General features: G+C 44.8%; 1 protein-coding gene across 1 annotated transcript in view; it reads left to right on the top strand.

Moving 5' to 3' along the window:
* The window catches only part of LOC119453927 (protein 5NUC), a 110455-nt gene that overhangs the window by 32794 nt on the left and 63690 nt on the right, over window positions 1-13971 (top strand). The window contains exon 5 of the mRNA XM_037715963.2: window positions 4410-4670. Coding sequence (XP_037571891.1) covers window positions 4410-4670 — 261 coding nt within the window. The remainder of the gene's footprint in view (window positions 1-4409; window positions 4671-13971) is intronic.

The raw sequence follows: 13971 nt of genomic DNA on the forward strand, positions 1-13971 counted from the left end.
TGTTCAGTTAATGAGTGGAAGCATGGCCTGTGCAAAATAAAGATCACCGAGATGGCCACTCATAGTGTCCAACATCCTACATCCACGAATAATAGGTATCAGTACACTTACAGCTAGATGAAAATGCACCGGAAAAACACCTAATGGACATACTTTGCAGGCTCAAGTCAGTTTAACACACATTGTTTGGTAATGACTGTGGGCAGAACGAACAACAGGATAAAAAATATAGCACTTCCTAGACAGATAATGCTGGTCCCTGTGATAAATAATGTTTGCATTAAACTGAAGGCTTGTGCCAAAACAGGTGACAGGAACCAGAGAACGAAATAGGGTGGATGCACACAGTAACGGCAAACTTTCGTTTAGCTTATTCTGCCTGCATTACTAACGTGACCATAGCTAGCCAGTGAGGAAGAACTCTGGGCAAAATTTCTTGCATGCGGTTCTGCTGGCTGCTAGCAGAATATATCACCACACCTGTGTTGTCTTATTTTTTTTTACATGCATATTGCTTTTTGTCAGGGAACGTAAATTTGTACTTAATCATAAGGAAGTATCCAATACTCATTCATACCATATTCATCTACAATACCACTGGTTTCTTCACAGACTCCGCTTAGTCACCAGCAAAAACCAAGCAGTTAGCATTCTTGGGTATGCAAGCCACTTGCATCACAAAATATAAAGCTATTTCCTTCGTGCAATCTAGAAATACCTGATATTCACAACACTGCCTACATGATACAAATCAAGGCTGCTAGAAATTTGCATTCACAGCATTAGTGCTCAGGCGCATCCACATTTCAGGACAGCACAGTATGTCTTGACGTATGTAACTATTATGATGTTCCCTATATTACCCTCACCGATAGAAGCATCTTCAAAAGTGCCGTAACAACTTTTGCAACAAACGACACATGTACGAAGCAGAAAGGTCGGTGTGATAGGGCTTCTCTTTCGGGGTACTACGTAAGAAAACGCGATCGGCAACACTTATGCACAGTTCACATCTTAGCATACGCACATCACATAAAACGAGCACATTTACGCCTAGTACCACTGCGGAACATATATATCCCCGATTTGTAGCTTGCGAACACTCCGTAACAGCAACAACAGAGCTCGAACGTCGCGGTCACCACGGCGCATCGCAGGCGGCAAAACGGCTCACGCAGTATAGCACACGAGGAATGACAGCGATAACGAGGAAACAAATCTTATCGCTACTGATCTTGTCATCACTTCTAAAGGTTGTAAAGGACTGGCGTTTACCACTGCGCGGCAACAAACTGCATACACAGAACACATACAAGTCGCGTACGCTGTGTGCCGATCGGACACTTTTCACTTCGCCACGCCCTGAATATGTGTTGTATACTCAGAACACACGGGTATGTGATGGCCTTCTCGTTTGCAATTCACACGCGAAGCACGGCACAAGAAATCACGAAGTCGACGGCTTGAAATATTTCTTCCGACGCTCGCGCAAACACAACACACTTCCTCCGCTCCGTCTGATTCTGTCGGCGATCGCCCGCACTGATGAAGCCTGGGAGGGTACACCGGCTTGCTGCCTTCAACGACTATTTTCGTGGGTGCTGGATAACTCTAGTAAGAATCACAAGAACGAGCAAAATAGACTGTTTCTGACGCGGCTGTAGCCTAGGCCTCGCGTCACCGCTTCGCTTCGCTTCGAGCAAGCGCCATGTTTGCCGTGATGACGTCCTACGCCGTCCGCCTCGTACCAGCCAATGAGAGACGAGCAGGCATGCGGATGGAAAAGTGCGTCCGCCCGTCCAGACGATCGGACAGGCTTCCGCCCCAGTCCGCATGCATGCGGAGCGGGCGTGCGGATTGAGCGCGTATGGGCCAGAACGCACTCATCTCCCACGCGCAAGCAAGGAAGCAGGAAGCCAGCGCCGGAGGGAGCGGGGGGGGGGGGGGGGGGGAATCTGCCAACAACTGCGCTCGTCGCTCGTCCGCACCGTCTCTTATCTCCACACGGCTCTGACCTTTATGCGCCGTGCATTCGCCGCTCAGTTTCCGTTGAAATGATAGACCGCACGTACCTTCGCCCGCGGCGGCGTATGCTTGCTACCAGCGTTTTGACAGTCGTTGTCTGCAGTCATTCAGTGTGATCTATTCATGTTTGTTTGTGCGCGCTCACACCACGCTTTTTCATTCAGTTAGTAATAGTCGGGCCACATTTTCCAACGCACGCTACACATGTAATGCTGCCCGGATGGGCAGTGCAGCGCTACAGGTGTGTCCCTTCGCACGCGCTGCCCACGGGAAGAGCTTCTCATCAACACCACCGTTTCACACGCGCCTTCTCGTGGTCATCGAGTCTCTCTTCATGTCGGTCTACTTACGCCGCAGCACACCTGCTTACTTAATCAGCTCATGTTTACTACAATTCACATTGCTACCAAAGCCGCCCACCTTACTTCGTATGACATTGCTGTGTTGCTATCGCATTCATTGCTGCGCCCTTAGGGCGAAACTGTGACATTTTTATTATAACACCCCCTATCGGTAACCCGTCGCACTGCATTGTAGGCTTTCTCATCAACTATACGAAAAACTAGCGCCATCTAGTGACATTATATACGCTTATATATAGAAAGATCGAAACTTACGCCATCTAGTGAACACTTAATAAAGCTACAGGTGGCTACATACTACATCGAAGGAAAGACAGACCCACGCCCTAAGGAGCTTGGCCTCTAGAAAAAAAAAGCTGCATTTCGCCCGAAAGGCGAAGCATCAATTGCGATAGCAAATTAGTAAAGTGCTTTCCGGAGTAAGGATAGTAGTTTTATCGGCTGTAGGAACTTGGACACATTCGCTTACTAACTGAATTAACAAGCATGGTGCCAGTGCGCACAAGGAAACATGAATACTCGATGACCGCAGACAACCGCTATCAAAACGCTGGCGTGAGCAAGCACGGCTACAGCAGCGAGCGAGAGTTTGTGCGGTCTATCGCTTCAAGGGAAACTGATCGGTGAAAGCACAGCGCATACCAATGTGGGACCCGCGTACAGATCGCTTTCAAGATGCGGCCGTTGCGCGCGACCGCCCGCAGCCGCGCAAAGTACAAGTACGCTGTTGCTGGCAGAGTAGACGCCGCACCCCCTACCTCTCACGCTGCCTTCCCGTTTTCCTCCTTTCACGTGCGAGATTGAGTCGCCAGTTCTCCTTGCGCCCGGTCGCAGCATACGCAGTTGGTGCCGGAGCACAATGTCACCCCCCCTCTCATCCCCCCACGGTCTTTTGCTCTCCACCGTGTGTTAGCTCTCCGTGAAAGCATGCGTCCCTCGCGCGCTTTGACTCGCACATAGAGCATACGGTGCACGGCAACGATTTTATCGCCCTTGCATTTTATACGGAACCTCACGGCGACGACGACGGCGGAAATCCACTTGGAGTGTCCATATATTTGCTATTGCAATAAAAGTCGCTCTCTCAAGTTACCTGATTCTACCTGTAGCGGCGCGCCCTAAGCGCGCTCCCGTTTGCAGTGTCAGCAGCGGTTGCGCAAGACGCTCGAATTAAAGACAGATTGTAACTCTACGTTTGTTTTGTGCTGACGTCCGTACCGCCTCTCGTATACACGCGACAGTATATCAGCGTCGTATATCGCTACCACAGTAGTACCTTTAAAAAATATGCTCGCATACACATACACTCTCATTTCTTTCAAATATGAGAAAATGTGTCTAGGATTCAACCTAGACAAAAAAGAGAGGTCCGAAAATCCGTTTCAATGCTCAAAGTGCTCAACTCTTGTATTTCCATGAGGATTTGGACCTTTTGCTGTCGACGCGTATGGTCATTTTAGGGTTGAGATAGCATTAATAATCTATCTCGCAGATGAATGTGCTTCTAATGCTTGATATTACGAAATTCTATACTCCAGAGTTCTGCGGGGTGTTTGATTCTTTCTTAAGCAACAAATCACTTCAAATGTTTCTGCCCCCGAAAACTATCGCTTCGTGTATTGTGTATGTTTGTTTCATCTCAAACATGCGCAAGAATTATCTAAAACATGTCCGAGTTATGAAAGAAAGAAAAAAATCAGGCACGTGTCTCGCAGGTGCGCCGACTTGACCTTTGCAAACGGCGCCAGCAAACAAGCTTATTAACATGTGATTACCATTAACCTTAGCAAGCATACTCGTAGTCCACAGGAGAAAGGATGCCTCTGCCTGCAAACTCCAAATAAAGCTGTAAAAATTGGAAATGTGGAAAATTACTAATATATTGATACCACCTTCTTCACTGCCATCAGCGACAATCCTACCCTAGACATGACTTGGAACCCGCTAGCGACTCTAAAAGACCGTCACTTTTTTACTCAACCCAACCTGATACAACATATTTACATTTCGCATTGTTTGCAGATATGCAAGTTCTAAATAGCATGATGCCATACAAAAAAATTGTGGACGAAGCGATCATGAGAAGTGTGGGCTCCACAAAAGTATTGCTGGAAGCTGACGAAAAGCTGTGCCGATACAAGGAGTGCAATTCTGTGAACCTGATGGCCGACGCTTTTCTTGACTTCTACACCAACAGGAATAGCCCTGTGCCATGGGCATGGTCTGTAGTAAACGCTGCCGTCATCAATGGAGGCATCGCGAGGGACACTATCCGACAGAAAGGTACGCACCAAAGAGTAAATGCTTCTTGTGCATTAAGGCGTGCATAATAAATGGGGTTAAAAAACACACGAAGGGAAAATGAGACATCCACCCAAACGTACCAATTGCTACAAATTATAAAGTAATTTAATTATTTCGCTCCACCTAGCGGCATCCACTGAACTATTACGTCAAAACACACGAAGCGCCACTTTTAATTGGAAGCAGAAAATACATAACAAATTGTTTGGTATGTGCACATTAAGTGTGCCCTATTCTTCATTTAGGCAATTTTTTTATTGAAAAGGGATAGGGAAGGCATGCTTACACAGTCGCCACGTAAATGTCTTATCGCCATAGATTCGATAACTACCCTAGTGCATTTGTCATCGCTGCGGCATACTATAATGAACTTGCAATTAAATTCGGCTTACAAACGACATCCTTGTAGTGAATGGCAAGATGACGGTCACTTTTTCTTTAAACTTTATAGTAGTGCTTTTTTAATTGGTGAGATAGCGTCGCCCCGTCACAAATTACCTGAAAGATAGTCACGGCTAATTACAGTATGTTACAGTCAGATAAGGAAGGTGGATTTGCTGTGATGCCCTGTATCCTGTTCAAAACGACGGTCATCGGAACCATAGGCTCAGAATTTAATTGGTATGAGAATAGCTCCCTTTCTAGTGTTAAGTCTTAGGCAAAAAAGCTTTGCAGTAAGATCAACCTAACCAAGACAACTAAGGCAATAGAATCTGACAAAGAAAACGCTTTTAGTGCCTTCTTCAGCGCAAAGACACATAGAATTGAATGCCCGCTAAGAGTCACTGTTTCCGATAAGAGCACTTTATCAAAAAATTAACCGATGAGTAAAATACTCCCAAATGGAAATTTTGAGCGCAGCTGTTTAGGTGTTCCGAATTCGCAATGCAACTGTTTAGGTGTTTTGAATTCGCGAGATATTTATTTATTTATAAAATACCTTACAAGGCCCCTACATGGGGCCTTGAGTAAGGGGGGCATAGAACTTAGTACATAGACACAAAGTGACAAACTCGCAAAAACATCAAGGTCGAAGAACAAATGCAGCCAGGTTCACAGCTTAAAAAGGAGAAAAATTCAACATGAAGCTGTGTATTATAACAATAGAAACAGCTCGATAGGTTTGTAAACTATTGTACAACAATTAACTAAAATAGTAGGGAAAAAAGACCAAACAGTGAGTATGTTTAACAAGGGATAAGCGAGTGGAGTGAGTGCCTGAATTTATCGCGGTCAATTTCCGCATCTATGTCATCATGGAGGCTGCTCCAGAGACGAATCACGCGTGGAATTGCAGACGAGTTGAATGCTTCAGTTTTGCCATACATGCGCGTCAAGCTAAATGATTGTGTAATCGGTGTGATGTGCGCGATGCAGTTTCTAGGCGTAGGGAGCGTTTGTTAGTGTGGTGGGCGTACTTATGAAATAATGACAAAAGGGCTATGTAACGCGATTACTTAGCAGCTGAAGTGAAAGATGAAGCTTTATTTGAGTTACGCTAGAATGGTAGTCATAATTCCGGGAAATGAACCGTGCGGCTCTATTTTGGACTGATTCCAGCATGTTAATTAAGTAATTTTGGTTTGGAGACTTCACCGGAGCGGCGAACTCAAGCCATGGGCGAACGAAAGTTTGAAATGCCGTTGTACGGATAAGTGTAGGGGAGTTTCGAAGATTCCGGCGCAGGTAACCCAGTGATCGAGAAGCACTGGCGCAGACGGTGGTAATGTGTGCAGCCCAGGAGAGGTTTGCTGAAATATTTACGCTTAGATATTTCAATGATGAGGCCTGAGACAATGTGACATTTTTAATCCAGTAAGAATAGTCTGAGTTGATCATTTGCGGCTGAAGGATATTATTTTACATTTAGATGAATTTAGAGTCATTAGCCAAAGGTCACACCAGTTAGCGATTTGGTTAAAAATATTTTGGAGGATCTGGTGGTCATCAAAGCAGTTAATGGAACGATAGATAATGCAGTCGTCAGAGAATATGTGCATTCATGGTGATAAGCCATTGGGTATATCATTAATGTAGATTAGAAAGAAAAGGGACCAAGAACGCTTCCTTGTGGCACACCGGAAGAAACATCAGAAAGGGGCGAGCAGAAGCTGTTAGCGAAAGTGAACTGCTGCCTGTTTGAAAGAAAATTTCGAAGCCAGGATAAAGTTAGTGAGTAAAGTTTTGATGATGATAGTTTCAAAAACAGTTGACAATGAGCTACACGTTGAAAGGCCAGAGAAAAATCTAGAAAGACGCAGTCAGTTTGAAGGTTTGAGTCCATGTTAAAATTTACATCTGTCGTATATTCAGGCAACTGCGTGTCGCACGACAAACCTCTCCTGAAACCATGATGATTATGAAAAAAGAAGTTGTTCGATTCTAGGTGATGATAAACATGAGATGCAATAATATGTTCCATCATTTTACGACATACGCACGTCAGCGATATCGGTCGGTAGTTTTCAGCCGAGTTTTTGTTATTCTCTTTGAATATGGCTATGACTTTGCGATTTTACAATTTTCGGGAATCTGCGTGGTCATTAAAGGTTGATGGAAAATATGGAATAACATTTACTAGATACGGAATCTGTATTCTTTAGTAATTTAGAATTAATATTGTCAATACCTGTTGAAGACGAAACATTCAAGTTAGTAATGAGCTGAGAAATACCATCACTAGTAATGACGATAGATTCCACGTATCGGTAATCTATGTCTGTAACAATAGGCAAAAAAGTTATACATTCTTTCGTGAGAACGGATGAAAAGAAATTATTGAAACTTGTGCGCACTCACTCTTAGGAATAGGGGTGTAGTTTTCATTGTGTAACTGAATGTTATTAGTAGGACGTTCAAGAGACATAATTTGCCAGAACTTTCTAGGATGAGGCTTGAGTAATGAAGGAATGTCATGGGAATTTTTTTTTGGCTAAAAACAAAGCGGAGCAGTAGGAGTTTAGACAGTTGAGATACCCTTCCCAAGCTGACGTGGTGCCAGTTCGTTTTGAGGTACTGTATGAACGTTTCTTTTTGTTTCTGAGTAGTTAAAGGGACTTCGTGAACCACGGTTTCCTTTTCTCTTCTGTTGTGATTAGAGGAATGTGCTGGTCAACTAATATGCATAATTTATTTCTCAACATGACCCAGTTATCATGAATAGGCCTGGTGTGGAACGATGCTACAAATTGTTGAAAAAATTATTCTAGCTATTTGTTCATTACTTCATAATTGCCCTTGTTGTAGTCACGAATTGTCTTTCTTGAGACACCTGTAAATGGTAGTGGGATACTGATGGACACGTGGAGTAGTCTGTGGTCACTGAAACCATCTGAGCATGTTACTTGTTCTATTGTTTCCGGGGCGTTCGTTAGTACAAGATCTAAGACGTTAGAGCAACGGGTAGGTTGGTTAACGATCTAGAACAGAATATAGTCTAATGTCAGGCTGATGAATTCTGACGAAAAACTGCACGACGATGGCAAGTGTTACCAATTAATGAGGGGGAGATTAAAGTCACCAATAAGGTATGTGAATTCGGTTGGTCATAGCTGTGTGGCTTAGCGATGCTGCAGTGCAGTTCATCAATGAAGCAATGACTAGAATCGGGGGGGGAGGTAGCAAACGCCAATCAAAACCTTTGCAGAACGGCAGAGCCATACGGCCCAAACTATTTCCAAACTTGATGATGTGTTAATAAGGTATGACGTGATGGTCTTTTTAATAGCCAGAAAGACACCGCCACCTCTTCTATCTGTGCGATCACGTCGCTAAATATTGTACGTTGATACACTGGGAAGAATTTCGCTATCGGCAAAGTCGGGGAAAAGCCAGGTTTCGGCGAGAGCAAGAATACTGCAATCGCCGTCTTCAAGATAAGATGAGACGAGTTCGCGTTTCGACATGAGGCTCCTAATATTTCTGAATGATAATGTTAACGATGTAGCAATGGGGTGAGTTTGCAGCTATTCACTTGTATCATGCTCTAGCTATCTGTGGATTTCCATTACAGAACCCTTTGTGGCTTTTTAAGCGTAAGTTTTGTCAGCAATGCGCACGCGGTCAACGGATAGTTTAAATGGTTTATGTAGCGTCTTTGCTTGCTCGATAAATTGTTTTCTGGCTTGTCGTGTAGGAAAAGAAAAGTCCTGACGAACATAGAAACCAGAACCTTTTAGTTTGTGTGCAGAAGCCAAGATGCGTCATTTATCTTTAAAATATGTCAGCTTTGCAATGATATGTCTGCACTTCTCATCTGCGAACTTACCTAGTCTATGCACTCTGTCAAACTGTGTGGATGTTACAGTGATACCAAGTTCCCTGAGCAGAACGAAATAATTTTCCCCTCCGATGCTGCCCAGTCTTCTCGAGCATTACCTTCTATACCAAAGAACAACAAGTTTGAGCGTCTTATTCTATTTTCGGTATCATCGTACCGTGAAGAAATTTTCTCGATCTGCTCAGAAAAGTTAAGCAGAGAATCGAAGACCGAGTCCTGGCCACCTGGGCATTCTAGCGAAGGCCTCGATTCCATTGCAGAAATCTTTGCACTAAGTAGCCTGATCTCACCATCCGCGGCAGAGTGATTGTACTGGGCTGATTTTATATCCGCCCGCAATGTCGCATTTCCTTCTTGAAGTCGACGCACTGTTTCTGAGGCAGCCGCAGGGTCGTTTTTGACGCAGTTCAATTCCGAAACTAAAGAAGCCTGCCCTACCTCAAGCTTGCGCATTTTTTCTGGTGTAGCTACATAAGCTGCCTCTAGCCTGCGTATTGTTTCCAATATAACGACAAAGGAATCGGCCTCCCTCTTGGACATTGGGCCCGGGTTTGACTCAATATCACCAGAAAGTACAAGCAAAAGTGCAGATAAAGCGGAAAAAACATCCCCCCCAAAACGCTAGCAATTCGTTTAAGTACATCAACCAAATCTGTCGGGCACAACACCTCAAGTAAGCAGTAGATGCTGGTCTTCGAAGACGCAGCTCCATTCAAGTAACTAACCTGCAAATGCAGCGGACGTGAGTTGGCCGTCCTTGCAAAGGTGTCGTGCCCGACTAGCATAGTCGATGGTCGGCATTTATATCCTGTTCCGGCACCGGCGTGCTCAGGGGTGAGTGAAGTGGCTGAAGATTCGTGTTGCCAGGCGACTGTGCTGAACGTGTCCAGAGCTGGCACTGGGTATGCAAACATCGGCCAAACGGGTGGCTGATCGTCGGCCTTCACCAGGCAGCAACCCCACACCTCGGAGCAGAAAAACCGCTTAGGGGTGATCTGCAAAAGCAGCGGACGTGAGTTGGCCATTCTTGCAAAGGTGTTGCGCCCTTGCAAAGGTGTTGTGGCAATTAACTTGATTCTGAATGACGGGGTCCTCTGGCGGCGGCGCTGAGCCTCTGCTCGGGCAACTCGTTTAGCAGGAGGGGCAGACGAAACATTTTGACCGGTTGCGTCGCTCAATGTTCAGAAAGAAAGAGTTAACACGGGAACACGTGGCTCACGCGGAGCGCATTCTCTAGCGGTGGCGCCGCAGGTGTAGCACATGCGCAGTAGGTCTGAGGAACACGCCAGCACTCTGTTTTCATATATGGTATCGTAGGACGCGCTCACCACATGTCTGGTCGTCGCCATGAGGCACGTCTCGTGCGGCGCTCCGCTTTCCTCCTTACCTTTTTGCCGTACTTTCCTCCTCCGGCGTCCTGGTCATGCTTCATCTGCACTCTCCTTCTCTGCTTTCTCACTCGCGCTCTCTTCGCTATCAGCGTCTTTCTTACCCCGCTGCGCTCTGCGTCCGCTCTTTCATCCTTCGTTGTGGTCGTTATCTCGGTTACGCCGAGGGACGCCAACGGTCAACGCAGGAACGGGAGCCCAAGAGCTGCACTCTAAGAGTTCAGGTGTGTTTATTCAAAGAGAGTTCGGTTTCTTCTTTTTTCGAGAGAAAGGATCCTTCCTGGGTAAAACCGTCAAAGTAAATTGTTCATTTTCTCGAACCACAACGAAACTTACACTGGAAGGCATTTTCAATTGATATCGAATATTTGTATTATTCCTGCCACATATAGACCTGCTAGTTTGTGTTGCAGAAAGCAGTGATTGCTTCGGAGTGGTCGCCATTCAGAATGCTTCTGGCGTACCTGTAGGAGGTTTCTTGGATTCGCTCTCCTTTTATTTGACCTATACTGACTTCCATTGGCATCAACGCATCTTGTTGCAGAAGCGAGGATGAGACAATGGTCTCACACGTGGCTCCGGTAGTCCGTGATCTGGTTTTACGCAGGCTATACAGCCTACTTTTAGGCACACGAGAGACTTTCAATGTGTCAATGTTTTTTTTTCTAGATTTCTCGGCGATTGTTTTGTAATTTTAGACAATACTTCTCTCCCTTTTCGGTGTGAAGTAGCTATTATTTTAGCCTTATTAAGCAGGTTTTTGTGCCTTTAGAACCAACTGTTTAACTGTCTGTAAATCACCCGATCAAGTTTATCTACCTTACGCTTTATATTTTAACCACCACGTATGCTGGAGTTATGAGGCAAGAGCTGATAAAGTGCTTCTTCACTATAATGAAACACATTAAAAACAGGACGATCGCAGCATTGCTAATTTGTGCTATACAAACGCTCTGAATGAGTTATGTAGCCATATGCTTGATGACATTGTCCTATTGAGCAACAATGGAGAGAAATTACAACAAATGATTGAGGACCTTCATCGAGAAAGTGCAAGAATTGGGTTAAAGATGAATATGCAGAAGACAAAGATAATGTTCAATAGCCTGGCAAGGGAACAAGAATTCAGGATCGCCCGTCAGCCTCTAGAATCTGTAAAGGAATATGTTTATGTAGGTCAATTACTCACAGGTGACCCTGATCATGAGAAAGAAATTTACAGAAGAATAAAATTGGGTTGGAGTGCATACGGCAGGCATTGCCAAATCCTGACTGGGAGCTTACCACTGTCGTTGAAAAGAAAAGTGTACAATCATTGCATTCTACCGGTGCTAACATACGGGGCAGAAACTTGGAGGTTAACAAAGAAGCTCGAGAACAAGTTAAGGACCGCACAAAGAGCAATGGAACGAAAAATCTTAGGAGTAACGTTAAGAGACAGGAAGAGAGCGGTCTGGATCAGAGAACAAACGGGGGTAGACGATATTCTAGTTGACATTAAGCGGAAGAAATGGAGCTGGGCAGGCCATGTAATACGTAGGATGGATAACCGGTGGACCATTAGGGTTACAGAATGGATACCAAGAGAAGGGAAGCGCAGTCGAGGACGGCAGAAAGTCAGGTGGGATGATGAGGTTAGGAAATTCGCAGGCGCAAGTTGGAATACGCTAGCACAAGACAGGGGTAATTGGAGATCGCAGGGAGAGGCCTTCGTCCTGCAGTGGACATAAATATAGGCTGATGATGATGATGATGATGATGATGATGCTTGATGGTTCCTTTTCGAAGCAGACAGCGTTCAGGCAAGTAGGTTTTGCAGAACATGTACTCGTGTCCGTAGCCAAAGGAATGCTGAGACTAATCAAGAACAGCTGCGCTGGTAGATAACCTTTTAACAGAAAGGCCGGAGTAAGTTATTTTGCCTTATATTATTCGGCTGTCACACAACCTGAAATAGGTCGGGAACGAGCTGGCGCAGATGTGTGGTTTTCGGCGCCCATGAAACGTTCATGCCTGTGCAATATGGTAGATCCCTACAAATTTAGGCTCACAGAGAGAGAAAGAGAAAAATCATACGGGAAAGGCAGGCCGGTAAAACAGGCTGAGCCCGGTTGGCTACCCTGCACTGGAGAAGGCGAAAAAGGCTTGAAAGAGGAGAAGGAAGAGACAAGTTCACACGCTGCACATTTACACCGTCAAGCGTTCATCGTTGAGTTTTGTCACAGGCGGTCATACAGGCCACTGCACCTCAAAAAAACCCAGCAGCGCCTTTGTAGCGCTGTACATAGCCGACGCACGAGGCCACGGGCCCGACATCTTCCCCTCCGTAAAAGGACTGTTGTCCAAGTGCCCCAAAGCCCTCCGAAAGGCAACCCTCTCATTTTTGTATCTGAGGCGTCACATAAGAGATGTCTGATGGTTTCCTCAACATCACATGTGCTGCAGTTGGCACTGTCTGCCATTCCAATTAGGAATAAATAGGAGTTCATAAAAGAAACACGTAATCGCAGGCGGCACAGTAATGTGCCTTCTCGTCTGTTAATACCCCGTAAAAGTTGCCATTGCATCTTTGGATCCATGGCATAATAGGCGCCAGTTGGTAAACTCTGGTTTATTCAGTGACGTACCCACTATTTCTCGAGTGGGGGGTGGGCAAACCGCAAACCCCCTTCTCCTCTCTCTCTCTCTCTCTCTCTCTATATATATATATATATATATATATATATATATATATTATAATTGTACATTACTATTATAGTATGTGATAGAGCCCGGAAAAGGCGTCTGTTAGTTATTTTTATATGGCCTATTTATCAATCACACATGGGGAACCATGAGGGCCTGAGAAATTATTTTATTTTGCATTTATTTCTTGGAACTATACAAAATTTCACGATGATGCAGGCACTAAGGCAATGAGTGCCTCAAAGAGGTCCCTGATCCCGCACTGTACAGCAGTACGACGCGCAATAATAAAAAAGCACATTTGCTACAAACAATTTTAATAATTGCACAAAGAATTCTAGTTGGCGTTGAAGTCCACAGCCCGAATGTATCTCTAGTTAAAGTAATAGTATTGTGGAGGTCATACGCATCAAAATGCAATACACATAAATTACTTGCAATATTCACAAGAAAACAAAGAAAGCAGATGTGTGCGACCTTGGAGAATTACTACCCCATTTCTAGCGAAGCTGTTTCTTTCGAGCAGTTGCAATAAAAGCTTCAGTTTCCTGTAATTATATCGCATGCTTGAAAACGTTGCCCGTATATGACTGTTTCGTTTGAAATCATGCCCACGTGTAATGTTTTGGAGCTCTTCGTGTTGGGATAAAATTTTAAAAAGCCAGTAATTCATCAACACACATGTTACTTCGCCCGAACATTTGCCATAGTGTGCCAGGGTAGCAGTCTCAATTCTGCCCCGCTCGTTAGACACGCTCATAACGCGTTAGAGCACTTGCATAGGGAATTTATTGATTACCTATCTATTTTAAGCTTCACCTACACATCACCGATTACCTGGTCCTTACAGTTACCAAACATAAAAATGCGGCCTTTTTTAGTTCAGTGAGAACACCAGGCGAGCCTAATATGTCACGCAAGAAAAGGA

Source organism: Dermacentor silvarum, chromosome 5 (assembly GCF_013339745.2).
Source record: "Dermacentor silvarum isolate Dsil-2018 chromosome 5, BIME_Dsil_1.4, whole genome shotgun sequence".
Lineage (NCBI taxonomy): Eukaryota > Metazoa > Arthropoda > Arachnida > Ixodida > Ixodidae > Dermacentor > Dermacentor silvarum.